The sequence below is a fragment of the Rhipicephalus microplus genome, chromosome X (assembly GCF_043290135.1).
Source record: "Rhipicephalus microplus isolate Deutch F79 chromosome X, USDA_Rmic, whole genome shotgun sequence".
NCBI lineage: Eukaryota > Metazoa > Arthropoda > Arachnida > Ixodida > Ixodidae > Rhipicephalus > Rhipicephalus microplus.
The window spans coordinates 185,277,325-185,305,270 of record NC_134710.1 but is presented as its reverse complement, the minus strand read 5'-3'; the positions used below and the strand labels follow the sequence as shown (position 1 = coordinate 185,305,270).

The 27,946-nt window shown below is 48.2% G+C and overlaps 1 protein-coding gene across 1 annotated transcript; it reads right to left on the bottom strand.

The window, feature by feature from the left end:
- Positions 1 to 543: 543 nt before the first annotated feature.
- Positions 544 to 27,946, bottom strand: LOC142775157 (uncharacterized). Its single transcript, XM_075876499.1, has 3 exons — positions 22,430 to 27,946; positions 809 to 947; positions 544 to 735 (listed from the first exon to the last, which is right to left on the bottom strand). Exons 1-2 carry the CDS (start codon positions 27,816 to 27,818, stop codon positions 889 to 891), a joined length of 5,448 nt encoding a protein of 1,815 aa, XP_075732614.1. The 5' UTR covers positions 27,819 to 27,946; the 3' UTR covers positions 544 to 735; positions 809 to 888.

Here is a 27,946-nt window from a genome sequence, read left to right as displayed (position 1 = left end):
AGAAGTACATACACACTGCAGTTAAGTGAGGATATTCTAGATGGCGCTGTACCGCTACTCTCCCATTGGCTGCTGCGCGGGCTGTGCCTGGGTACGCGGAGAACGAGTGGATTTCTGTCTCCTGTATAATCACCGTACGTGGCGGATCGTTGGTGGGGCATGGGCGTAGCAGACAGGCGGGCGTGTTGAAGACGCTTGCGCTCGGCTTCCTTGGCTTGCGTCTCGTCGGTGTTACCCGCGCACCGTCTGAATTCTCCAACGCGAGCGCACGCATGAACGCATGCACGGGCAGATGGAAACATGGACGTATTGACCGACGGACGCATCGCCCCACTCATCATTCACTCCGTGGATATGCTGTGATTTTTTTTTCTTTTTACTGCGTAGAAGTATCTCTCTCTTTTGCTGTGCTTTGATTTGTCGTATGTTCTCCTTGCAGTGTTGCATAGCCTTCGAGTGTAGCCTCACTGCATGTCTAAAAATGTTTATTGGCTAAAAATATAATGAGGACAATGAAAAATGCAGAAGGCCCGATAACCACAGTCCTGTATAATTTTGAAATAAAATTTATTCTCCACCATTAGCACTTACTTTTCACCTTGCATTTGCATTCAAAGAACGTCGGTAACACTCAGTCCAAGATTGCTTCATGTGGCTACTTTGTTGCAAACCATGGGCTGCTGTCTTCGTACTCTCCCAGTCTCGTGTTGAGCGTGGCGTGAGACCCTTCGCATCCTGACAGAAGTAAAACATACATGATATCGAGTACACAGTGTCTATGTTGAAATATATTAAGCTGTGTACATACCTTCAGATGTGCAGTTGTTCGGATCAACAGCTGAAATGTTTGATCCAGTGATTTATTACGCGCATGAGGGGCGTACGTGTTCAGGGAAGAGCAAAAGAATGGCTATCTTTGTACTCACTCATTGTGAAGCTGTCTATATCTGTAAATAAAACAAAACATTGATCAGTTTCTTTATGTAGTTCAGAAATGCCTTTGACCCTACAAATGAACAAAGCACATAAACATCAACGTCAGGAGCAAAGCAGCTGGCTCGCGTGTTCTGTTACACATTTGCTGTGTCCCTCTTAATCATGTCAAATAATGTTTCTTGTAGCTCGCGTCTTCATCGACAGGATCCTTTGCGGCGAACAGTGCGCCTGAGGAGAGGTATACATTCGAATCCGACTATATTGAACTCAGATAACTGGAATGATTCTTATAGTGAACTATTTCTGAAAACAAAAACGCGCTAACGTAAATGCATAAGAAAATTGACGGCTAGATCGAATGAAGACCGCCGGTACACTTTTGTAGTAGTAGTGGTAGTAGTAGTAGTAGTAGTAGTAGTAGTAGTAGAAGTAGTAGTAATTTATTTTATTTCTTGAAATACAAAAAATAGATACAGAAGCAAAAGGCGTTTCGTAGCCTGACTTAGGCCTTTGCACTTGTAGTTTGTCACAGATGCACATTTTTTTTGCAGATACAACAAGCAACAAAACATAACATGTCATGTACCACATGCACGCTAACAAAAAATACAGCAATAAAAAGCAAGCAACACATAATAAACTTGGCATAATACCGATACGCAAATCTTACACACAAATCTTACAACCTACAAATTTTAACAGGAACAAAAATAGATGAATCGTATATCATAACATACTTTCCGAACACTAATAAATATATCATGGCGCAATTATACGTACTTTACAAAATATAGATTAGTGACGGTAAGTTATTGCTTTTTTAATCAAAACTTCTTTAATGTTCTTTTAAAAGTCCGTAGCTGACGTCAAACTGCAAGTCATTTTGTAATTCGTTAACCATTCGCATTGAGTGGTAATGCAGCACTTGTTTTTCATAATTTGTCCTGGTTCTCGGTAAACGTGGTAAGTTTCTTTTAGCAGGATAACGTTGGTAATTTTATTTTTGTTTGTACAACTTGTTTTTGTGTACCTCTTGAAGCAGTTTAAAATATACTTGGTTGGCCTTTAACATTTCATGTTTATGAAAGAGCAGTGGAGTGCGCAAACGGCCTACTCTACCCTGGTAATTTTCATAACAGTGAAGTATTTCCTTTTGTAGAATTATAGGTTTATTATAATTTTTTGCTGCTTTCGTACCCTATACTAGTACACCGTAACAAATTCTCGAATAAAATAGGACATTGTACAAATTTTACAACAACAACTGGGGAATAAGGGAACGAATTCTGTACATGTATTCTAGAAACGCCTCAGGAAGATGGCTTTCCATCACAATCTTCTGGCTTTTTCTCGCGGAAGGGGTCTTTCCCACACGCATTTGGGAGGCAGAGTGGGGCGAAAGGAGGACGCTGCGCGAATCGAGTATAATGTACTGCTCGCCACCGCGTTCTTTCTTCCCCCTTGAGACTTCATCATTGAGCCTCCGGCCATCGTGCGGGGTCTCCGTTCGCTTCTCCGCTACGTTTGTTGACGCGATGGACGTTGTAAAACAAGAGTTTGCTGTTCATCGTTAAGCTGACGATAATCAACGAAGTGGAACTTGCGGAAAAAGCCTTACATCGACGCTTCGTACATAATTCCAAGAAGCACGCTTAGTAAGTTGGAAAAACAAGGCCGACATGAGGACCATGGCTGGCGGCTATGTGGTTCCGGCGCCAGACTAGTACGCGCAGCTGCGTATGAGGAGCTTGAGGTGCTCTTTACTTCGATATCAGTAGCGTAGGAAGAAAAGTTTTCGGCGTGGGGTTTAACCGTACTTTGTGTATGTTCGCGTATGCGTTTATATGTGATGCACGTGTGCACATTCAAAACTTTGAATCCTCCATGCTGCCCCAGTGATTAACACCCTACTTTTAATATTTTGCCTATAACCCGTCCCTGCATATAGCCTCACATTCTTAACTACAAACCACGGAGAAATAAAAAAAGAGAGAGAACACTTTTATTGAAAAGCACAGAACTGAGCCAGGATATGCAAGTCGCCGACTTGCTACTCTGCGTGAGGAAAAGGATTGGGGATTGAAAGTATTGTAGTGAAGAAGAGGAGCCTCAGCTACACTCCGCGACTTCATTAAGACCAAGTCGGAGCCCATCTATTCGTCCTTTCCATCAACCTGTGCCGCAAACTCCGCAAACTCTTCACGCCATTATTCGGCCTCTCTCTTAGAACGGCTAACGCACAAAGTGTAACACTTCTCGCATCCTGTATCACACGAGTCGTCATCGAAAAGATTGTGTATATCGTATAATTCGTAGTGTTGCCCTCGTGTTCCCATGACATGATACTTGGCTGGGACTTCCTTGCGAATAATAATGCCGTCATTGACTGCTGTCGCGCTGAACTTGAGCTATCTGCACTTCCTGATGTTGACGCTGTCGAAGCCTCCCTGCCGTATTATAAACTGTGTTTCCGACGACACCACCGTACCACCGCGCTCTTCTCTGCTGGTGACTGTGTCGTGTGATGCTATTTACGACGGTGATGTTCTATTTACGCCCTCTGCCCTGTTCATTCAACGCAAATGTTCTCCACTGCCCGTTGCTCTCCTTACTCTCCACCATGGCGTCACGAAAACGCTCGTGTACAATACGCTAGAAGGGCCTTTACCTTTATTCTATGGTGAATGTCTCGGTCACGTGCATCCGATTGACGCCCGTCACATTTTTGACGCTCCATCTAGTTTACTTTCTACGGACCTCAGCGCACTCATTTCTTACTCTGTTGTTGACCACTCACTCCTTGACGCTTTCCACCGCTCCATCGATGTCGCAACGTCTTCTTCAGAAAGAAGCCAGTTGGTGAACCTGCTGCAAAAGTTTCGTGCTTTTTTTGACAGCCACGCTTCTGGCCTCAGTCGCACATCGAACATATCTCACAAGATTGACACAGGAAGCCATACACCTCTACGGCAGCACCCCTACCGAGTCTCAGCGTCGGAGCGCCGTGTTATTGATGACCAGGTTGCTGACATGCTCCAGCGGTGTATTGTACAGCCTTCTAACAGTCCCTGGGCGTCACCGGTCGTTCTTGTTAAGAAGAAGGACGGCTACATTCGGTTCTGTGTGGACTATCGACGTTTAAACAAGATCACCCGTAAGGACGTTTACCCGTTACCGCGAATAGACGACGCCCTTGACTGTTTGCAGGGAGCAGAATACTTCTCTTCGCTGGATTTCAGGTCTGGATACTGGCAAGTACCTATGGAAGCATCTGACCGACCGAAAACAGCATTTGTCACACCTGATGGATTATACGAATTTACCGTTATGCCTTTCGGCCTTTGTAATGCTCCAGCCACTTTTGAAAGAATGATGGACACTATTTTCCGAGGCCTCAAGTGGAACACATGTTTATGCTACCTCGATGACGTAGTTGTCTTTTCCACCGATATCGACACTCATTTAAATCGTCTCGAGCACGTCCTCACACGCCTCACCGACGCCGGCCTTCAGCTTAACCTCAAGAAGTGTCGTTTTGGTGCCCGGTAGCTCACCATTCTTGGCCACGTCATATCGCAGTACGGCATACTTCCCGACCCCGCCAAGCTTCGAGCAGTCGCCGATTTTCCGAAGCCAAAGACCTTGAAGGAACTTAGAAGTTTTGTCGGCTTGTCGTCATACTTCCAACGCTTTATTAGAAATTTTGCTTCCGTATGTGCGCCCCTTACGGACCTTCTTAGCGGCGACAAGGACCTTTCCACCTGGTCACCAGCATGTGAGGATGCGTTCACCGAATTCCGCCGCCTGCTAACTTCACCACCCATCCTCCGCCACTACGATCCTGCCGCTCCCACGGAGATTCATACTGATGGCAGCGGTGTTTGACTTGGCGCTGTGCTCGCGCAACGAAATGCAGGGTTTGATGAATATGTCGTCGCCTACGCAAGCCGAACTTTGACGAAAGCCGAGGCTAACTACTCCGTGACCGAGAAAGAGTGTTTAGCTATTATTTGGGCCCTTGGAAAATTTCGCTCCTACCTGTATGGTCACATATTCGACGTCGTCACTGACCACCACGCCCTTTGTTGGCTATCCACACTTAAAGACCCTTCCGGACGACTTGCTCGCTGGGCGTTGAAACTTCAGGAATACGACATCCGCGTTATTTACAGATCCGGTCGTAAGCACACGGACGCCGACGCCCTTTCTCGCTCACCCATATCGGATGAAGTTGTTTGCATCTCTTCCCTCGACTCTGCACTTGCGTCATCCGCCTTGCGCAACATGACGGTGGAACAACGAAAGGATGCCTGGATCAGTGGCCTCATAAGCAATCTTTCTGATGCTCTCACTCCTTCGCCGTCTCGCACTCCCCGCCGCCAGGCTAGCAACTTTTGCCTAAGGGATGATCTTCTTTATCGACGCAACTACCTTTCTGACGGTCGCAAGTGTCTCCTTGTGATACCTCCCATCTTCGAGCTGCTATTTGCGAAGCTTTTCACGCAGACCCTCAGTGCGCCCACGCAGGCCTCTTCAAAACATACGCTAGGCTTCGACTCAGATTTTATGGGCGTGGCATGTATCACTACGTGCGGAAATTCATTCGCTCGTGTGCTCAGTGCCAACGACGAAAGTTACCTCCCGGGCAAGTCTACCCGTCACAACATCTTACTTGTCCTAGTCGACCTTTTGATCGCGTCGACATTGACATTTACGGACCACTACCATCAACTCTAGCTGGTAATCGCTTGAATATTGTTGCGATAGACCATCTGACACGCTATGCCGAAACAGCCGCGCTGCCGACTGCCACAGCCCGTGACGTTGAAACGTTGGAACGTTTCTGTTGCAACGTTTCATTCTGCGTCATGGTGCCCCTCACGAGCTCTTAAGTGACAGAGGCCATGCCTTCCTTTCTGACGCCTTGAAGGCATTACTCAACGAATGCCGAATCGTGCACCGCACAAGTACAGCGTACCACCCTCAAACGGATGGCATGACGGAGCGCTTCAACCGTACTCTTGGCAATATGCTGTCAATGTACGTCGCCTCTGATCATTCAAATTGGGACCAAGTTCTCCCGTTCGTCACCTACGCGTATAATACTGCCGTACAAGCTACTACTGGGTTTTCGCCATACTTTCTTCTGTACGGACGAGAACCTTCAAATACAGTAGACACTATTCTCCCATATAAACCTTATGAGTCCGAAAGTACAACTCTGTCCGAAGCTGCTCGACATGCTGAAGAATGCCGCCAGCTTTCCCGCTCTTTTTCTACCGAGGACCAGTGGTAGCAGCAATCCCGCCAGACTGGGGACCGTTCGGCTCCAAATTTTCCACCTGGTTCATTGGTATGGCTTCGGGGACCTGCTACCGCACCTGGCCGCTCCGCGAAACTTCTTCCGAAATACATCGGGCCATACCGCGTTGTAGAGCAAACGTCACTCGTCAACTATATCGTGGAGCCCATCATCCTATCCACCGACCTATGCTACCGCGATCGCGACACTGTCCACGTCTCTCGCCTCAAGCCATATTATGACCCATTAGTCGTTTCTTCTCCCTAATCCGCCAGGATGGCGCCTTTTTCTGCGGAGGGCAATTGTAGTGAAGAATAGGAGCCTCAGCGGCATTTATCGGCGCCTCAGGGGCATCGCCATCAGCTTAAGCTCGTGCTTGCTGCGCTTGGCCGGACACTGCTCACTGCTTCACCTTCTGCGTTCTGCTCTGCAAATAAACCCCGTTAAAGTATATATAGGGATAGGGAGAGAAAAAAAAAAACAGAAGATGTCAAGATAGAAGCTAGAAAAAAATAAAAAGTCAAATATTTGACCATTGGATGAGGACGCGCGTTAATAGCTTTCCCGCAATATCAAGGTACAACCACATTTTGTCTAGCTGACCGATACTGTCCAAGTAGGTGAAAAAGTTTCATGGCACACCCCTGCAGCATAGGACAGGCTAAAGGTCCCAATAAACAATCAAGTGAGAAAGTTGTTTCGGTTACTGAATTCGTACAATGTTCGTAGAGCCCACGCTCGTCAGCATACGCTCTACATTCAAACAGGATGTGCTCCACAGTTTCGATGGAGACACAGTTGTTGCAGTACGAACTCCATGCTTAACCGAAGCAGTGTACCGTGAGATGTGTACGTACGCAGTGTTTAGACAAAGACGATGTTACAGCGTTTCCAGATGTCGAGGAAATTTGAGAGGGAGTTCTGAGATATGGGTAGATTGAGTGAAGGAAGACATAATGATGAGTCGGAAGGTTCCAGCCTCTTATTATCTTCAAGCACAAGTATTTTAGTTATCTGAGAAGCATCAAACAGTGAAATAAGTTCGCCTGTAATTATGGTGTTGAAGACTTTTGTGTATTGCTTCATCGGCTTTTTAATTGGCCAGAATACCTCAATGAGCCGGTATTCACTAAAATGGGCTATAAGTTCCCTGCAGTAATAACCAGGTGGTATAAGTATACTATGTAGAATAAAACGGGGTGCGAATATGTTTTCTTTAAGAGGTTCAACAATATTCGTAGTGCTGCCTTGGAGTCGGTGGCTTTGGGACCGTCTTCAAGTCCGGGAGGACCTTCCGCATCCGTGTTAAAGGGAAGACCAGCCATTCCAGGAACATCACAGCTGGTGTCCCACTTTTCTCTTCAACATGGCGCTAGCAGGACTTTCAGCTTCCCTCCCGATATACACCAGGTTCCCGGCCCACTGCTCCGCATACGCTGACAACGTAGTACTATGATCAAGGGGACCAAGGCGGTCCATCTCTGCCATCAGGAGGTCACTGCGGGCAGCCCTGAATGCAGTAATGTCCTTCCTCAGAGGCATCGGCCTCAAGGTCTCGGCAACCAAGACAGAGTGCCTACTGATCCACCGACTTGTTGTAGCACGGGTTTATGTGAAGCAGCTGAGGGTCGACAAGCACGGTCTCCCATGGCGAACTGAAGTGAGGTGCCTGGGCTTCACCGTCGACCACCAGCTCACCTGGATTCCCCCGGCCAAGGCCGCAGTCATCAAGGTCCGACTAGCGCAGGGAGCCATTGCCAAGCTGGAGCAGCATGGCCGTGGATGCTCTACGAAGTCGGCGCTGTGGCTCATCCAGGCCGCAGCGTCCTCTGTCCTCCTGTACGCCCTCCCACTGGTGAACCTGACGCCGGCGAGGAGAAACCTGCTAAAATGAAAGCACAGGGGAGCCATAAGGGTCATATTGGGGCTTCCTAAAAGCTCCCCTGTTGCGGCAACGCTTACGGAGGCGGGACAGTGGCCCCTGTAGCTACGCATGCTTTCAGCGTGTGTTGGTGCGCATCGACCGCCTTCACCGTGCAGCAGATGGTGCAGCTCTCTGGCGCGCCTGCGCAATCTGCCAAGGTCTTGGATGGGAGGCCTCATCCTGCTCTACCATGAGATGGTTCCGGATTCACCCACCCCTGCTGCCTCAGCACCATCACACCACGGGCCATCGAAGGTGCCCCTCCACCTGGATGGGGCATCAAAGCGAAGAACACCTGCAGTGGTTCTACAGCAGGTGGCAACCTGCAAACTCCAGGAGCAGCTGGAGAGCCATTCGCAGGTGTACCGCGGATGGATCCGTGATGCCAGACGGAACTACGGCGGCGGCTTGCGCCATCCTTCCACGGAGGAGCAGCATGCAGTGCCGACTGCCCTTCCCAGTGAGTTACAGAGCAGCCGAGCTGGCTGAGATCCACCTGGCGGCCGACCTTCTGGTGGAGGACGTCCAGACGCAGCCTGTGTCTGTACATTGTGACAGCAAGGCATCGCTGCAGATTCTGACCAACACTCGATGTGCCGGACTGACCGGGAGCCACCTGGCGGCCAAGTACCAGGCCCTTGCTGCTTCTGGGGCGTCCGTCTCCTTCCAGTGGCTGCCCTCCCATGTGGGCATAGCCGGCAACGAAGAGGCGGACATGCTGGCCAAGGCCGGACACCAGCCTGACACCTCAGTCACTCGGGCTGTCGCGGCCAGGCACTACAAGCAGGCACGTACCAAAAGGCTCCTTGTCACGGTCCACCCAGACTCCCGGGTGGCCAATGGACGAGAGCCCAAGCCATTGCCCGAAATCAGTCTCACAAGAAGAGACCGTGCCGCCCTGCTGCGCCTGCGAAACGGCTGCGTATGGACTGCTGCTCGCCGCCACACCAAGGGTTGCTGTGCCTTCCCTGCCTGCAGTCGTTGTGTGGACCCTGAGACCCTCGAGCACCTCCTCTGTGCCTGTTCAGGCTTGGCACAGGAACACTCTAAGGTCATCACGGCCTACCTGAGACAGGGCCTGCAAGCCTCCAGTCTGGAACATCTGCTCTTCCCGTCCCGTCCTCACCTGCCAGCCCTCCGGAGCCTGATAGAGTTCCTGGATGAGACGGGAATTGCTGCCTACCGTTGAGCTGGGACCTCCTGCTCTTGCCCCTGCTGCCGCCTGCTTGCCGCTTCGGCCATGACGAACACACCTCGACTTTCTACACATGTACACACCTCTATCAACCCTATGCTCTTTCGTTCTCCTTTCCGCATTTACTACAAGGCACTGCACCGTGTTGCCCATGAGTCAGACAGAAACTAGGCGCCTTCTCCTCTCTTTTCTAGAATCACTCAATCAAATGGTGAAAATTGCCTATGGGTGCGGTGTTTGGCACAAGATGTAACCGACAGCTTTTTTGATGCCATAAAGTTCTGCTGTCGTCAAGGGTGTCATCCGCTGCAGCTTGAGAATAGCGTTTGTTTTGTAGAGGGGATTCAAATTCTATAGGACGATTTTTCTTCTTGTGGCAACACTTTTTCAGTGCAGTCGGGAAACGCTACCGATCGGGAGTCGAGGCTCCCGAGAACGTGTGGGCATAAGCGTGTGAAGGGGGAAGGGGGGGGGAGGGAGTGGGGAGTGGCCCCCATAGTCACCTACGAGAGGAGGGGATGCAAAGTCAGCCCCATACATAATAGGAAGGGGGGAACCTTCGCCAAGCCTTCGCCACCCCCCTGCCCCTGTAGGGGAACCTTGCGTATGCGTATGCTCGAGAGCCAATCAAGCACAGTCAATGAGCCCATGGTCTGAAACTTACATTTCATTCTTAAAGCCTGCTGTAAAATTCATCGCTCGATTTTGATGAATGATGTCATGAACCCAAGAGAACGCGCCATGAACCACAAGTCCATGCTCATTGACCTTTAGAGCATCGTGAGCTACATAGTCTTGCAACCAGCCTTTGCAGGCATCGGAGATCCGGGATGAAGATATTGAGGCAGCAGGAAGGGGAACTTAACAGAGGGTTTATTTACATTGTGTACATGTCGATATTCTTCAGAATGAGCCTGGTGGCTCTATATAAATTGTACGTTCTCACCAGATTCCCAGATCGAGGAACGCGTGCAGATTGCACTGTCCACTCATGGGTCACACACAACTTGAGAGGCTGATGCCAACACCCGCCCATTTAAAACGTCCACTATTGAGGCGTTCTCACTGCACTGAAATGTGGCACCAACGTGGCTCTTCCTGGTCGTATGTGAGCCGCTGGGCGAGGGGTGCCAAGCTCACGACAGCATACATCAAAAGGGCCGCCACAATCAAGCTCAAAAGGGTCCGCCAAACTACTCGCTCATTTAGCGGGGCGATTTGCGGCTGCTGCCGCTGTCCCTTCAAAGGAAGATGTTGCTACCGCATAAAAACTTGTCCTCTTGTGAAACGGCTTACAGCGATGGACGCGACGCCTCACCTTCCGGCTCGGAAAAGCAATACATTGTGGACATAGGCGGGCTGTGGTTCTGTGGCTTGTTTCAGGATCAAAAGAACGCCGCTCCCTGGTCAGCACCGGCGCCGGTCGCAACAGTGTAGTTACTGCGGTAGCCGCGGGATTCCTCTCGCCATCAGTTTTGCAGGGTTGACACTCCGGAAACAGAATGAATCCGAATCATTTTACATTTTCGCAACCCCGAAATGGAATGGGGATAACACTTGGAGGAAAGGAGTGGCAAGATAATTGCGTCTTTTTCAAAAATATAGCACATTTTCGTCTACGTAATGTTTTTCAAACTTCATACATCAGTAAGTCAGAGCAGGGGCATAGACAGAATTTTTCTTCAGTGTGTAATGAGGGGGGGGACCTCCTTAAATGGCCATGAGCGCATAATGTAAATAATCTTTTACACAAACTAAATTTCATGATTTTAATTTCATGACCTATAGCTGTCAATTATGTATCCGTCATGTGCTGCTTGTAAGGACGACAAAGGCATTGAGAGAACGCAACACTAACAGAAAGAAAAAGAAGAGAGACGCGAGTAACCCTTATGGCGCGAGAATCTTGAAAAAAAAAAGTCACAGCTTTGCCGCAAAGGCGAAGCAATAAATGTGATAGGAACAATTTGAAAGGTCACGCGCATAATGGAAAGCCGATCGAAACGTGCCCCGCGTTTCTCGCCCACAAATTACGCCAGAAACGTACTCGCAGGTACGGATGCACGCGAATAAGCGTCTCATTTGTTACTTCGCTGAGTCTGAAAAGCGCGCGCTTTTTGCGAACGGGGACTGCAATGATTGCATTGATCTTTGTGCGCCCGGTAACTACAGCAGAATTGTTCAACGTAAAGCCCCAGGCCAGCGAAGGCATATGATCCTCCCCACTTCGGCACCACGAGATAAGGGCGCGCGAGGGAGCGTCGCTCCCCTTCTCTATGCCGCGCAAAGTACGCATGGTAGATTAGAACTGGTGCCACTGCGCGATATGGCGGCGGCGCTCATCGTGCCATTTTCCTGGTGATGCCGAAAACACTTCAGCGGTAAGTGGTAGATATAAACAGCTTGCCGTTTCTCCGGGTCGACTCAGTGGTTAACACCTCGCCTTTAGGACGCAGAGGTCCCTCGTTCGATTCCGCGCGCCGGAGTTTTCTGTGGATTTTTTTCTTTCTTGCATTTTCACATATATAGATACGTATACAAATACGGTGCATGACATCGACGCCGACGCCGGGGGCAAAATCCAGCCGAGAGTGTCCATATAGTTGCTATCACAATAAAAAAAAAAAGACTCGGAAGAGGAGAAGTAGAGGAGCAGTGAGTTGAGGAGAAGCAGAGATCAGCGGACGAAGCAGCGATGCGGGGGAGAGATCCCGGCTGCGAGTTTGCAAAGGCGAGCGGATAGATTCCTGCCGATGCCCGGTGCCTCGGGGCCTGCGGCACTGTACCACCAAGAAGTCCACGGGCCGACCCAGTGTCCACCCGAACGTGAGTCACTACAGGTGCCCCGATGACAACCGTTCGCGACCCATTGTTTGATTCCCAGCAGAGGCTCGAATTTCACTCAACGCTACGAGGCGTCACATCTGGGACGCTCCGTGTTTCTCTGGCCAATCCCCACCGTGAAGTGCGGTCCTTGACTTTCTTACTTCTTTTCATGTGAGCTGTGAAGTGGTTTATAACTAGTAACACTTATTTTTTATTGCATAGAACGCGAGTGGCTTGTCTAGTTTTTTTTTCACGGAATACATGTTTGAATGTGTGTGTGCTACCGAGAACGCCCGCTTCGTCCTTCTTGATTCTCGAACCTGTTGCGGTGAGGAGAATACGCTGTGACAGTATCATACAGACAGGTCATGCGACACCAAATTTAGTGTATATTAAGCTAGCCAACTGGCTGCGAACGTGTCATAAGCCTGGTACTCAAGTCATGTTGCACGTGTCATGTCATGATTTCCATATTACCACTTATCTTTTATGTTCGTCATACAGTCACTTGTCTTTTATGTGTGTTATACAGTCATGTCACGCAAATCCCTAATTTTGTGTATATCAAGTAGACAAACGGCCGCGAGCGTGCCATGAGGGTGGCATGCAAGTCATGTTGTTTGTGACATGTCCTGATTTCCATATTGATGATATGTGGGGTTTTGACGTCTCTAAACCACAAAATGATTATGAGAGACGCCGTGCGTAGTGAAAGGCTCCGGAAATTTCGACCACCTAGGGTTCTTTAACGTGCACCCAAATCTGAGCACATGGGCCTAAAGGTTTTTGGCCTCCATCGGACACGCAGAGCCGCCACAGCCGGAATTTGATCCCGTGACCTGCGGTTCAACAGCCGAGTACCCTAGCCATTTGACCACCGCGCGGGGCATGATTTGCATATTACCACTTGTTATTTATGTTGGCATACAGCCACGTCGCGCAATAGCAAATTTAGTGCATAATGTGAGCTAGCGAAATTGACGCGAGCGTGCATTAGCATGAAAATGCACGTCATGATTTTCTCATTACCACCTGTCATTTATGTTGGCCGTGCAAAAATGTCTCATCATACTAAATTTTGGATATATCAAGTTGAGGAAACGGTCGCAGCAGCACCATGGTCATTGCGTATAAGTCATACCGTTCATGGCAAGCTATAGCCGTGATTTTCATGATATGATCAGTCACTTATGTTCATCATACAGTCATGTTGTGCCATAACAGCTTTGGAATAAATCCTATTAATGGCCCGGTCCACAGGCTCCGATTTTTCTCACACCCTCCAGAGAAGCTCGACGATTTGTGGAGAAGACAGCGCCCATCACGTTTTCCGAATATGACAGCGCTGCGCGGCGCGCAGAGCCTTCATTTCGCAAAACAATTTTCGCGCTCCTTTCCTACGCCTGACCAATCTTCCTTTCAGGCGCAGTGACGTTAAGCCGCTGATCAGTGGTTTGACGTAGCACGCAGCTCGTCGATTGTTCTAAACTAGTCACGAAGACGGGCAACGCCCTTCCCTCCCTGTGAGAGAGAAGGGGGGCGAGGCCGCGCGAAAATTTATAAACTAGCTGAAACTGATGTTCTAACCTCTGTAACTTCCTTAATATAGCACATATTCGCAAAATTCTTGTGGCAGCATGTTTACAAAGCAAAAGTGCACATCGTTTTTGTTATAATTTTTGAACTTCGGGGTTGTTTACTGGCCCTTTGACGATGTGGTGTGGACATCATAACATCCTCTAGACGGATAGATAGAGAGATAGATCTTATAGGCGGATAGATAGATAGATAGATAGATAGATTGATAGATTAGATAGACAGATATGCTCAAAGTCGCAGAATTTTGCTAAGCAATGCCTCGCATTAAAAAAAAACGAAACGATCAACGCTGAAGAATGGACGCATCTTCTACCCTTGTTCTTTACCCCACCCCTTTGCCTAGCGTTCAACTGTGAAAATAAGAAAAACGTGCTTTAAGGGACACGTCAAATAACAATTTAGGTCAGAGTGAAAGCTCAGTGTATCTGTCACAGATTACGGGCTGCAGCTGCTGCGGGCGATGGGGCGAGACATGACTCCGTTAACAACAAAACCCATTTATTAAACACTCACACACGGTACACCCTCTATATACAAATATAAAAAATGTACAAAACCAATATTAACTTCAAATTCAAACTCAGACGCACTATGCTTACACTCCGGCAATGCTACACGCTATACTTGAAACTGTCCTCGTCAACGTCAGACATATCTAGCTTCATAGTCCCGATCAATATTCGCGCTGATCTTACTTGACCAAGCCGATTCGGGGCTCGTCACTGTCTGGGATTAGTCACGCTGCGTCACTCTCAGGGTCTTCGACGTACTCAACGAACGTCGCCCTTCCTTGCCGCTGCCGACGTGGTCCCCGGTCGTCGTCGTCGCCTAATGTCGGTGACGTGGCGATGTCTCGATGATTGGGCCAAGCGGCCACAGGCGATGCCCGGTGCTTAACGCTGACGTGGCCACCCGGGGATTGTCTTCGGAGGTTGCTTTGAAGGGGGATTGTGCCAGGAACGTCGGCGCTTGCTGTGCGCGGCGGCTGCATCCCAAGTAGCCTCCTTCGAAGCTTGTCGACGTCTCCGTCTTCTTCTCGGAACGCCCGCATCACATGTTGCTGATTCACTATCCTGCCGCTCCCGTCGCCAGTGCGTTTGCTGGCGATGCAAGCTTCTCTTGCGAATCCCACGTCGACAATGCCAGCTCGTCGCTGCCCGCACGTCGATCGCCGCTAGGGTCATGCGCCTCCGTTTGTCCGAGCCACTTTGTCACTCGTGCCCCCCCCCTTTTTATCTCCTGTGTCTTTCTCTTTTCTAATTTCTCTTCAAATTTAACAGATGTTATTCAGATTAAGCAAGCGTCCCTTCGTCGTCCTCTTCTTCATACTTTGTCATATACTCATGACAGTATGACAACGTAAACGACAATATTATCAAGAGCAGTGTCCTACTTACCGAGAAATCAATGTAAATGCACGAGAACACATGCGCCGCGAGTTCATTCGCAAAATGATCTCGATGACGCCAGACTTACTGCCTACAATTGTTCACTAGTAATTGAACTAGCTGCAGAAACCTTTCGTGCATCTAGAGACGTAATAGAATACTGCTTGTTCGTTTCTGTTTGATTCATGATTAAAAAGAAAACGCCGGTTGTTACTATGGAGAATGGCGCGAGTGGTTCAAAAGTTGAGTTTTCGCCTAGTTAAAGTGGACTGGTCGTGCCATCTAGCGGGGCCCATTTGAACAAAGCACGTTTACCATCTCGGAGGCCATGACAAAAAATTTTGAATGGACGTTGTTGCTGCTGTCGCCCTCGCTACTTACACTTTGCTGTTACTAGTGTCAGCGGCCGCACAGTAACGCCGAGCAACGTTGTGTACGGCAACAGTTACGTAAAAGGTTCTAGTTGAAGCGGGTGATTTCAAGTGTGCTAACGTGACGTGGACCACTAAAACGTGATCTTATTTTAAAATAAGCATTCCTTGGCACAAAAGTAGGGCTACTAGGCTTCTGGACTGCTATTTCAGCAACCAACATCGACTTAATACTTGACTTTTGTGTCCCTTTAAAGCGTGCGACAAATCCACGCAAGAGGTGACGTGCATCTGTCCATCCATCATTGCATCCCTCCATCCATTCATCTGTTTGTCCTTTAAACAAGTATTATAAACCTCAGGACCTAGCTTCGCTCCATCGTCAGCTTTCCTCCGTGGATCTGCAGTAATTTTTGGTGGGGAGAAAGCTTGGCTTACGCACTCACAGTCGCACTGTCATCTGCTACCATTTGGAGAGTAGGCGCAGGTTTTTCTGTGAAACTCGTTTTCTTTTCCCATGTACGCCGCACAGCGCTTGTTGGAAAAGGTGTTGCCATCAAATTTTGGTTGAGAGTCGGCAAGACCGTTTATTGAAAACTTTCCTACAATAAGGACGGCCTATGGTGATGATTGTTTTTGCTGGAATGTTGTGCATACCGGTGCCACAAGGTCCTTTTAGGAGGTTGTGAAGCGGTAAGCCATGAAGTCTGCACTGGATGGCTGCAAATGAACATCACCGATGAAAATGTGACGTGTGTGAGATATATTTTCAACCGACCCTCGTTTCAGTATCCGTTCAACGGTGCAGACAATATAATCAAGAATATTGTTTACGGCATTGATATCATAATATTGTAATATTATCAACAGTATTACTACATTCCTAAATGTACAGTTCACAAGATTTTCACGAATGATTATTTTGCAGATTCAAAAAGTGTGCTCTACGATTGTGCCCAAAGTCTTAACTTCGCCGACTTGAAGCGCGGCAGGAACTTATGAACTGTTGTGAAACTTACTTTAACTTTTTAGACAACGTCATGACAGGTGATGAATCTTGGGTGTTTTCATACGACATCAAAACAAAAGGTATAAGTGCCGAGTGGCACACTCAGCATCTCCTCGCCTCAAGAAGGACAGATTGAGCCAAGTCAAAGGTGCAAGACTATAATCATTATGTTCTTTGACATCAGTGGGCTTGTCCAGCATGAGTCTATTACATGTCTCAACCGTCAACTTCAATTTCACCGACACCGCAGGAAATAGTAGATTTGACCGTAACAAGTCCACACTGCCTTCGTAGTAACCCGGTTCCTGGTCGATTTAAAGATACCGATGGTTTCCTAGACACCCTTGCGTCCTGACCTGACTCTCAGACTCTTTTATTTCTGCCCTTAGAAAAATCCCATCACAGATCATCATTTCGTGCCAGTTGACGAAATCAAGGAGGCTTGCACCAAGGCTCCAGAGGAGGCCTATTCCCGGCGCAATAAGGACACACTAAAGGAGGCCTACCATCTTCGAATGCATTCGAAGTCTCAGAATCTCAACGGAAGCAATGTGTCAGCGCTGAAAAAAGCCTACTGTAAAACCTTCTAATGTTTTGTAATGATCGCAACTGTACATATTTTAGTTGACTGATTGACATTAATTTTCAGACATACCCTGTACATATGTCAAACGGGACAATATTTCAAGATCATGCTCGCCAACACTGCAATAACGTCCGCCGCGGTGAAGCGGTGGTTAAAGTGCTCGGATACTGACCCGAAGGTCGCGGGCTCGATCCTTGCGGTGGCGGTCGTATGTCAGTGGAGACGAAATGGTAGAGGCCTGTGTGCTGTGCGATGTGAGCGCACGTTAAAGAACACCATATAATCGAAATTTTCGGAACCCTCCACAACGGCGTTTCATAATCATTCCATGGGACATAAGATCCCAGATATCATTTAATTAACAGTGCAGTAACGTTAAGAACGAGTATAACAACCATTTCTTTGGTTGACCTATGTAAGGGAGTGCGCTGTAATCCCGTGTTTGAAAGAACAAAGTTTATTGTAAAGAAAGAAATCAAGAAGGAAAAAAAAACAGTTTATAGGCCCTTGAAATTCGTAACGAAGGTTATAATTCTGTCACTTCGCCCTTTTTCCACCTTTTGGAGAGACAAGCAAACTTAAAAGAAATAGTGTGATTGTGATCAGCGAGTGTGTTACACGCGCATGTTTCTTCTCAAACCATATTGCCCGCTTTCTTGTAATAAACATTCAGTTGGTGGTCAGCGCGTGTCCCATTGTCTTCGTTCCTTTGTTGCCCTTGTAATTGCACTGGGAAATGCTCTGCTCTAAGCGTTTTTAAAGTATTTTTCTGTGGTTTGTAGTCAGGGGGCCGATTACATTTAGGGGCGGGTTGTACGCGAGAAGATAACCTATCAAAGTAAGGAGAGTTTAACATCTTCATACACACCCGTGTGTACTCGTCGGGCGCTGGAGGCCTCTGGTCCGCCTTGGCCACGCTGTCGGCCTTGTTCTTCAATATCGTACTGCGCGTGCTTCTACGCAGCGGTGGCGTCAGAGTTCAATCTTTTCACCACGTTTGACTGCATTGATTATCGCTAGCTTTGTAGAGAACCACGAGTCCTTCCATTTTACTGTACTTTTTCTTCTAGCCACTATAGTTTCACGGCAGCGCCGTTGCAGTAACAAAGGGTGCCGAAGAATCGCGAAGGAGCGAATGGTGATCACTCTCGACTGCGCACGACTGGCGAGTGGTGACGAAGTCGCACCAGAACGGATTTGATGATTAGTGGTGTAGTTTCTACTCTCCGGCGGCGCGCTCCTTCTCACACCACTTGCTCACCTAAACTCGTGCGGGAAAGTTCCCTTCCGGGAAGAAAAGCAAACTTGGGGCGCTTCGCGGTGCTCGATGTGTGATGTAGCCGTAGATTTTCCTATGCTTGACGTTAAAAAATTGTCGTGTTCTAACACAGTTTGGTATAAAAGATAATTCAATTGAACTGAGTAAGTCATTGTCGGTTTGATTGTAGTTTGCATTTATCGGTGTTTAGTTTTTTTGTCAGAACGAGCACCAGTTGATGAAGCTGAATATCTCTTTGCATAACGACTTCATTAGAGGGTGAGCAGAAATCTCATGATAATATATGTCTCTGAAAAAGCGCACACGCACGCAAAATGTCTCAGATTGCAGATTGTCAATATAAATCATCAATATTGGTGTGCTCCCGAGGGAGACGAGGTAGAGGGTGGGCACCTCTTTTAATAACCTAAGGGGTGTGATAAGTGGAATATTTGCGGTGAATTAGATTGGCTGTGTCCCGAATAACAACCCTTAAAAGCGCGTTTAAAAAAGTTGACTTCAAAAGATCGTTCCACTTTCAAGTAAGAATGGTCAATTAAATTTTCAAATTGAATAACGCTTTCTCGGGCCTGGTTTAGCTGTTAATCAATTTATTGCTATTAATAAGTTTCTTCATCAGTTTAATTATGTTGTCTGCTGGCGCTTCCAAAACGGCTGTAACACAGTCAATACGGCCGGTAATACTGCCTATAACACAGTTAATACTTCCTCAGCCGATACCGCCCCTGATGATCAGCCTTTGCAAGGCAGAACATGAAGGACGTATCCAGAATTTCTTTTCCGGAAGAGGGGGCGGGGGGGGGGGGGTCCACCATACTTTAGGTATGTTGGCCCGTTCGTTTGTTGCATATATACGCAAACAAAATTGAAAATTTTTTGTTCGGGGTGGGGTTCAAACCCCCGTCTTCTCTTGGCTACACCTCTGCGGAACATGAGTGAAAAACACAAAGGCGTGGCCAAAATAGACATCAATAATGTGTACGAGTATTTTGGTAAATACTAAATTGGTGCTTACGCGACAAGTGAAAGGTTCGAGGCTGTCTAACCTTTGGAATCCGAAATTGTTGCTGGGGGAAAAGTGAATAAGAACGTTTATTAGTCGAAAATACGAAATAGTTATACTGCACAGAACTCGTGGGCGTCATCACGAGCCCCTAATTATCACCGCGCCTTGCGCGCACCGCACGCGCACATTATACTCGCCTCACTTCTTGCTAATCCACCGCTGACTCTCTCGACATTCATCCAGGCCAGGCTATGGGTGGCGCTTTCACAAAGGATAAACAATATGTTGTATGGAGGAAAACAAGACAGTGCTTTTGGGCATCATGTCGAAGTGATGAAAAATCGTCGAACGAGGAGTGTTGTTGGAATGTTGCAGGACATGAGATGCCACTATGAAAGGGCATTTATTGTGTGCATTAAGAATAAGCACAAAGGCACGACGCAGGCTGACAGAGAACACGACGACGCAGCACTGTAGCGTTTTTGAGTATTCCATCGTCCGGCCTCGTTCTTTTGCAGTGAAGTACTCGATACGCAGCACGAGCTAGGCCATCATGTCTGTTCGGATGTATTTAGTGAGTGAAATACATCGCAGAACTAAGCATGCAATGAATGTGAAAAAAATCACCCTAAAGTGAGATGAGGTTCACAAAAATATGCAAAAAAGTTTAATCTAATTCTATAAACTGAAGTGGCGAGTTTTGGTTTTTTGAATTGCACGCTCTTCTACAGAGCAAAGAAATGCCATCTGGCGTTACTTCGTCCATTGCAATGGTAGCGCTGTTTGGGTGCCAACTGATACTTCTAATCCTTTCAACCCCCTCCCTTGCTGCTTCATCGCTGTGGTCCGCACCAGGGTAGGCGCGCGCAGCCTAGGAAGGTCTATCTCAACATTGTATGGACACGGCCTCTGTATGAAAAAAGCGTATGGTTTTTCATCCAGCGGCCGTGGTATGGGGAAGACATTGGGTCCCTCTCCTCCTCCTAGGTGAGGATGCCCCCGCCCCCCTTCCCCCGGGCGTACGCTTGTGTGACAAGGGATGTTCTTGACCAACCGGCAACTTGAGTGGCTTTTAATTTGTATGTGAAGAATAACCACTAGGACGCTACAGATACTACTGCAATCTATAACTCTACTGTTATGCATGTAGGTGTGCGCACTGGAAAGAAGAGGAAAATGAGGGCGTCATTTATTTTTCAGGTAACTAGTATGACCTTAGTCTCTCTCGAGCGTCCGCAGAGAGCAGACGTGATCGTTGGCGCTCTAGAGTCTGCGAGAGACGCTATACCACGTCTCGCACAGTGCTGCTCGCGTTCTAGGACTCCTATTCCCGTTCGAGTTTAGTCAATAAGATTACTCCTCATAGATATTGCCCTTAGATTCCTGTCACCGCTTTTGGTGACCTGAGTCCTGACACAGCGTCTTCTGTCACCTGCACGTCTCTTGGGCAGCTCTCACCACTACTACCACGGCGGAGAATTCTCCACCATTCTCGGCTACGCCATTCAAACGCCCGCCGCGTTCCCTGGCCCGCACATCCACATCGTCACACAGGCGCTCGGCAAGCGTCGCGTGCACCAACGTGCTGTGGAACCTCATCTCCAGTGCAAACGCGGCGCGGCTGCGTCATGAAAAGGCACAGATACTGTGAAAGGTCGTCAGCGAGAAACCTAGACCACTTCGCCTACCGGTGCCTGCTACCGACGCCGAGACAATTGCAAGGGGCCTGAGGTCTTCGGCGACCTTCTGCCCCCCCCCCCCCCCTCCCCATTAGCGCCGTAGCATCTTTGATTACAGTAGCGGCGCTTCATACAGCCCAACCCGGGGTTTCCAGCTCAATTGGTAGGCTCCTGACTTCTTCCTGGCTTATGGCGGATTCTGTCAAATCTTGCGCTGTGACGAGTTTACCGTGCGCGCACGCAACCGACCCGCAGAACGTACCATGGGAAAGTTCAAATTTTATTTAAAAAAAAACGGCATGATAAGATTTTTCATATGAAAGGAACTGTTTATTTGCTTTCGATTTAGGTATAAAGGTGATTTTTAATTGAACCAACAGATAGTGCAAATTGCGTCCTAATGTGGACCAAATTGACGATTCTGCAAAATTTGTGTATTTTTTTCTCGTGAAGTTGAGCACATTGGAAGGTCTAAAAGTATTTTTTCCTCGAAGTATACTTTCTGTTGAGTAAGTATTTACTACTCAGATACTCATACGAAGTGCTGTATTGCAACAGAAAAAATGCAAACATAACACGTCTTGGCTAAATGTTTAGAAGCGTATGTACCAAAAAATTCCGCTATTATACTGAGGTTCACACAACTTACACAAGCATCTTTACTCAGCATTAGACCAAATTTGGAATAGGAAGAACGAGTGGTATTTTTAAAATAAAATTTTCTGCTAACAACACCCGATCGACATTCCGGGGAAAAATTTTTTTCTCTCAGAAATATTCTAGCACACAGTTCACTGTTGTCAGTGCAGTAAATCAGCGCAATATTTTAAATACATTTGAGAAGGTCGCCAATATGGCTGGAACGTTTGGCGTAAAATTACCCATACGCGACCGAATTAACACTTTCAACTTGTTCATTTTGCCACAAAAAGCTGCCCTTTGAAAAATTGGGGGATCCTTAAGCTTCGCCCTTAAGAAATGAACGCGACAGCGATATCCTGGCGCTAGTGCGTAATTCAACCACTATGTGCATGAAATCTTTTCGAACTTGCTCGAACACTCATTGTTCTTGGCTGCATTAGGACTTTGTAGTTTTGAGCAGTACAACATCGCACGCGTGCGCGCGCGCAATTTTGGAGCTGCTTTAAATAGTTTGTTGCGTAAAATGCCGCTAGACATGCTTTTATGCTTTATGTCTCGTCACTCATGTTACGCTCTTCGCTTTCCATACAGGCTGACCACTTATAGCATGCCTTCCATTCAGACGAAAGTAGTTGGTTCACAGTGATTTCTACTTTAGCTCAATACACTTTAAGCGACAGTACTTACCGTTGTCTGGGCTGTCGAGTACTGGTTCAGAAGGTCGAATGTAGGAATTGTTTGACTGAGTCGTCAAGTCCGGTTCCAGGAGCCATGGCAACTTCGCTGATGTGTTCGGTGGGATGTATGGTGGATACTGCGGCGTGTTGTGGCTTGAGTTTCCCATTGAATGGTCAATTTCCTGTCGTGGGGTTACATATATTGCTCGAGCAGTCCCGTCAGTAGGCAAGGACTGCGGTTGTATGTATGCGTAGCCGTCTGTACTGGTTGGTTCTTGAATAGCTGGCGCTTCTGTTCGCCATTTCGGCGTGGTGTATCGCGGAAGCTCAGTTAGGATGGACCACTGTTCACTGACCTTTGGTTGTGAGGGTCTTGTGTAGAGAGGAACATCGCCCAGCTGTTGGTTTGACACCGGAATCGTCCCCAATGTGCTGTAGAAGGACTGGGCTGTTGGATACATCGTTAACGGTTTCGGAGCAGTGCTTAGTGGCGCCGGTAGCCTTGGCTGCATGTATGACTGGGCCGTTGACCGAGTGCTAGGTGTATGTGGTTGCTCAAGGTCGAGCCAGGGGTCTGTGTCACTAATTCTATTGTCGGGAAATGTTGGCTGTTTTGGTTTAATATAAGGGCGGTTGTCTTGCCCTGGCCAGATGGTACTTGGTGATGTGAGCTGCATTGTTGGCGCATTGTTGTACGATGGAATGTTTCCGGGTGTTCCTAGCTCTGTCAACATATGTTCTCTTGGTCGGACATATGGAGGGTTCCAAGTAGAAATAGGATGCAGTCCTGGTATCGTTCGCGCTTCTGTGAAACTGGGCAAGATAAACGAAACTGATGTCCCAGTTTCTTGTGGCATGGTGGTCCAATACATAGAAGTGAGCAGAGATGTGAGTGGTAGTGGCATCTGCGTGTGTATTTCCGGTTTCAGGTAAGGAGGATGATGGTCACCAGTAGTCGCAGCTGGTTTGGGCAAAGGAGTCACATTAGCAACTCGGGTGCAGCGTGTTGAGAACGCGTCATTCAATGGAGGAAGTTCTGGAGTGATGTAGGGTGGGATATCTACTCCTTTACGCGTTGCATAAAAGCTAAAATGTCGAGGTGTTCGAGCTGTCATCGGCGGAGCCGAGTCAGGCTGCAATGGTGGTAGCTGCGGTCTTGTGTACAGAGGAAACGTTTTCTGTTCAGGTGAATGCAGCGGTGTTAAGGCACGTATAGTTGTTGATGCGTTTTTTCGGTATGGTGGAGGGAAGAACGTAGAAACGTTTTTCGTATTAGCCGCATTTGGTTCAGTATCCGATAAAGATGTTTGGATCACGCCTTTAGAGCCTGGTATTAAACTTACTGTTGTCGGCGCTGGATTGTTTGGAGAAGTCTTAATGTCTAAAATTGTAAATCTTGTGGCTGATGGCGTAAAGTAACTTGATAGTGGTTCTATACTCGGAAGAGTAACGAGTACACTTGTTTGTGACACTTTCACTGGACTAGTCGGTACAAATTCATTCAGTGTTGTTGGATACCCAGTTCCTCCTTTCGTACTTGAAAACGGGGATGGTATATCGGTGGCATCGACCATTTTTACAGATGGAGTGTTATGGATTTTTGCTGTAGTGATACCTGTCATGGTACCAAAAACCGTTGGGGGTTCCGTGAATGCGTACATCGTAGGAGGAAGTGTGGTGCGCATGGTGCCTTTACTCTTGGGTGTGGTATGCGTCATTGGATCGGTAACTCTTGGGGTTGAGGTTGGAGTACTCGTGACGGCTGTAGCCCTAGGTAATATAACTGTTGTTAGAAAGTCTAATAATGTGGGAGTCTGACTAATGGTAGAGGCTGCTGAAGTGATTGTACTGGCCTCGTGTTGAGGCACTCCAGACAGGCTTTCTGTTGCACTTGGTTTTTTTCTCACTGTTGTAATTGTACTGGTGGTAGTTGCGGTGTTTGAGGCGTCTTTGGTTGTCAGCAATGTAGATGATGTGAATGCTGCTGTGCTCTGTGTGGTGCTGGTTGTTTCTCGCGCTGTTGATGTCCTCAAATTTATGGTAGTCGTGGCCGTTGGTGCTTCTTTGGTTGTTGACAACACTGTAGAAGCTCTTGTGGTAGGCGCATTTTCTGTGGTGCAAGGCGTCTCGCTCACTGTGGCTGTTGTCATTGTACTCATGGTGGTTGTGGTTGTTGAAGCTTCCACGGTTGTCGCCACTGTATGTGATGTTGTGGCAGGTGTACTTTCTGTGGTGCTATGCTTCTCGCTCGCCGTTGCTGTTGTCAATGTACTCACGGTAATTGTGGTTGGTGACGCTTTTTCGGTTGTCAGCGCTGTAGATGCAATTGGGGCAGGCGTGCTTTCTGTGATGCTGGGCGTCTCGCTCACTGTTGCTGTCGCGAGGGTACTCACGGCAGTTGTGGTTGTTGACGCTTCTTCGGTGATCAGGAGGGTAGATGCTGTTGTGACAGATGTGCTTTCTGTGGTGTTAGGCGTCTCACTTGCTGTTGATGTGGCCAGTGTACTCATGGTAGTTGTGGTTGTTGAAGCTTCCACGGTTGTCGCCACTGTATGTGATGTTGTGGCAGGTGTACTTTCTGTGGTGCTATGCTTCTCGCTCGCCGTTGCTGTTGTCAATGTACTCACGGTAATCGTGGTTGGTGACGCTTTTTCGATTGTCAGCGATGTAGATGCCGTTGAGGCAGCTGTGCTTTCTGTGGTGCTAGGCGTCTTGCTGACTGTTTCTGTGGCCAGGGTACTCACGGTAGTTGTGGTTGTTGACGCTTCTTCGGTGGTCAGCAGCGTAGATGCAGTTGTGACAGGTGTGCTTTCTGTGGTGCTAGGCGTCTCACTAGCTGTTGCTGTGGCCAATGTACTCACTGTAGTTGTTGTTGACGCTTTTTCTGTGGTCAGCAACGTATATGGTGTTCTGACAGCTGTGCTTCCTGTGGTGCCAGACGCCTCACTTGTTGTTGCTGTGGCCAATGTACTCACGGTAGTTGTTGACGCTTCTTCGGTTGTCAGCGCTGTAGATGCCGTTGAGGCAGGTGTGCTTTCTGTGGTGCTAGGCGTCTCGCTCACTGTTGCCGTGGCCAGGGTACTCACGGTAGTTGTGGTTGTTGGCGCTTCTTCGGTGGTCAGCAGCGTAGATGCTGTTGTGACAGGTGTGCTTTCTGTGGTGCTAGGCGTCTCACTTGCTGTTGATGTGGCCAGTGTACTCACGGTAGTTGTTGACGCTTCTTCGGTTGTCAGCGCTGTAGATGCCGTTGAGGCAGGTGTGCTTTCTGTGGTGCTAGGCGTCTCGCTCACTGTTGCTGTGGCCAGGGTACTCACGGTAGTTGTGGTTGTTGATGCTTCTTCGGTGGTCAGCAGCGTAGATGCTGTTGTGACAGGTGTGCTTTCTGTGGTGCTAGGCGTCTCACTTGCTGTTGCTGTGGCCAATGTACTCATGGTAGTTGTTGTTGACGCTTCTTCGGTGGTCAGCAACGTATATGGTGCTCTGACAGCTGTGCTTCCTGTGGTGCCAGACGCCTCACTTGTTGTTGCTGTGGCCAATGTACTCACGGTAGTTATTGATGCGTCTTCGGTTGTCAGCGCTGTAGATGCCGTTGAGGCAGGTGTGCTTTTTGTGGTGCTAGGCGGCTCGCTCACTGTTGCTGTGGCCAGGGTACTCACGGTAGTTGTGGTTGTTGACGCTTCTTCGGTGGTCAGCAGCGTATATGGTGTTCTGACAGGTGTGCTTTCTGTGGTGCTAGACGCATGACTTGTTGTTGCTGTGGCCAGTGTACTCGCAGTAGTTGTTGACGCTTCTTTGGTTGTCAGCGATGTAGATGCCGTTGAGGCAGGTGTGCTTTCTGTGGTGCTAGGCGTCTCGCTCACTGTCGCTGTGGCCAGGGTACTCATGGTAGTTGTGGTTGTTGACGCTTCTTCGGTGATCACCTGCGTAGATGCTGTTGTGGCAGGTGTGCTTTCTGTGGTGCTAGTCGTCTCGCTCACTGTTTCTGTGGCCAGGGTACCCACGGTAGTTGTGGTTGTTGACGGTTCTTCGGCTGTAAGCAGCGTATATGGTGTTCTGACAGGTGTGCTTTCTGCGGTGCTAGATACCTCACTTGTTGCTGTGGCTAGCGTACTCATGGTAGTTGTGGATGCTTCTTTGGTTGTCAGCACTGTAGATGCCGTTGAGGTGGGTGTGCTCTCTGTGGTGCTAGGCGTCTTGCTCACTGTTGCTGTGGCCAGGGTACTTATGGTAGTTGTGGTTGTTGACGCTTTCTTGGTGGTCAGCAGCGTAGATGCTGTTGTGACAGGCGTGTTTTCTGTGGTGCTAGGCGTTTCGCTTGGTGTTTCTGTGGCCAACGTACTCACGATAGTTGTGATTGTTGACGCTTCAAGTGTTTCTGTTGTCTTTGCATTATCGGCAGTTGTGGTGGTTGACACTTCTCCGGTTGTCAGCACTGTAGATGCTGTTTTGGCAGGCGCACTTTCTGTGGTGTTAGGCGTCTCGTTCGCTGTTGCTGTTGTAAATTTACTCATGGTAGTTGCTGTTGTGGACGCTTCTTCGATTGTCATCAACGTAGATGATGTTGTGACATGTGTGCTTTCTGTGGTGCTAGGCGTCTCGCTTGGTGTTGCTGTAGCCAGCGTACTCCCGATAGTTGTGGTTGTTGACGCTTCAAGTGTTTCTGCTGTCTTTGTGTTATCGGTAGTTGTGGTGGTTGACACTTCTTTAGTTGCCAGCGCTGTTGATTCTGTTTTGGTAGGTGTACTTTCTGTGGTGCTAGGCGTCTCGCTCGCTGTTGCTTTTGTCAATGTACTCACGGTAGTTGTGGCTGTTGACGCTAGTTCGGTTGTCAGCACCGTATGTGTTGTTGTAGGTGTGCTTTCTGTGATGGTAGGCATCTCGCTCGCTGTTGCTGTTGTCACTGTACTGAAGGCATTCGTGGCTGTTGAGTCTTCTTCAGTTGTCAGCGCAATAGATGTTAGCGCTGATGTGCTTTCTGAGGTACTCGGTGTATAACTCTCTGTATCCATTGTTGTTGTACTGAAGTCGGTTACGGTTGTTGGCACTTCTCCGATTTTATTCAACGCCGTAGATGATGCTGTGAAAGCTGTGCGTTCTGCGGTACTCGACGTCTCACTCGCTGTTGCTGTTGTACCTTTACTGAGTGTAGTTGACGATGTTCTAAGAACAGTTGATGGAATAGTTACAGGTCTGCTGCTAACACTTTGTGTAGTTGTGATTTTTTTTGTCGGAACACTAGAAGATAGTGAAGTTATTGTTACAACTTCAGGGGTTGACGTATTTGTGCCACTGCGGTTCTGAGTGGTCGTTTCCGCAGTTATGGTATAAGTGACAAGTGAGGTTGGCTTGGTGGTTGTACTCAATGGAGGCATGGGTGTGCTGTCTGCAGTGCTGTACATCTCACTCACTGTGGTAGTAAGCTGGGTGACAACGCCAACTGTAGGCGTTTGTGTGGCCTCTGTGGTCACCAGCGCAGTGAATGTCGCAGCGGGAGTAGTGCTCGTAATTTCCTTTGTTGTAGCACCAG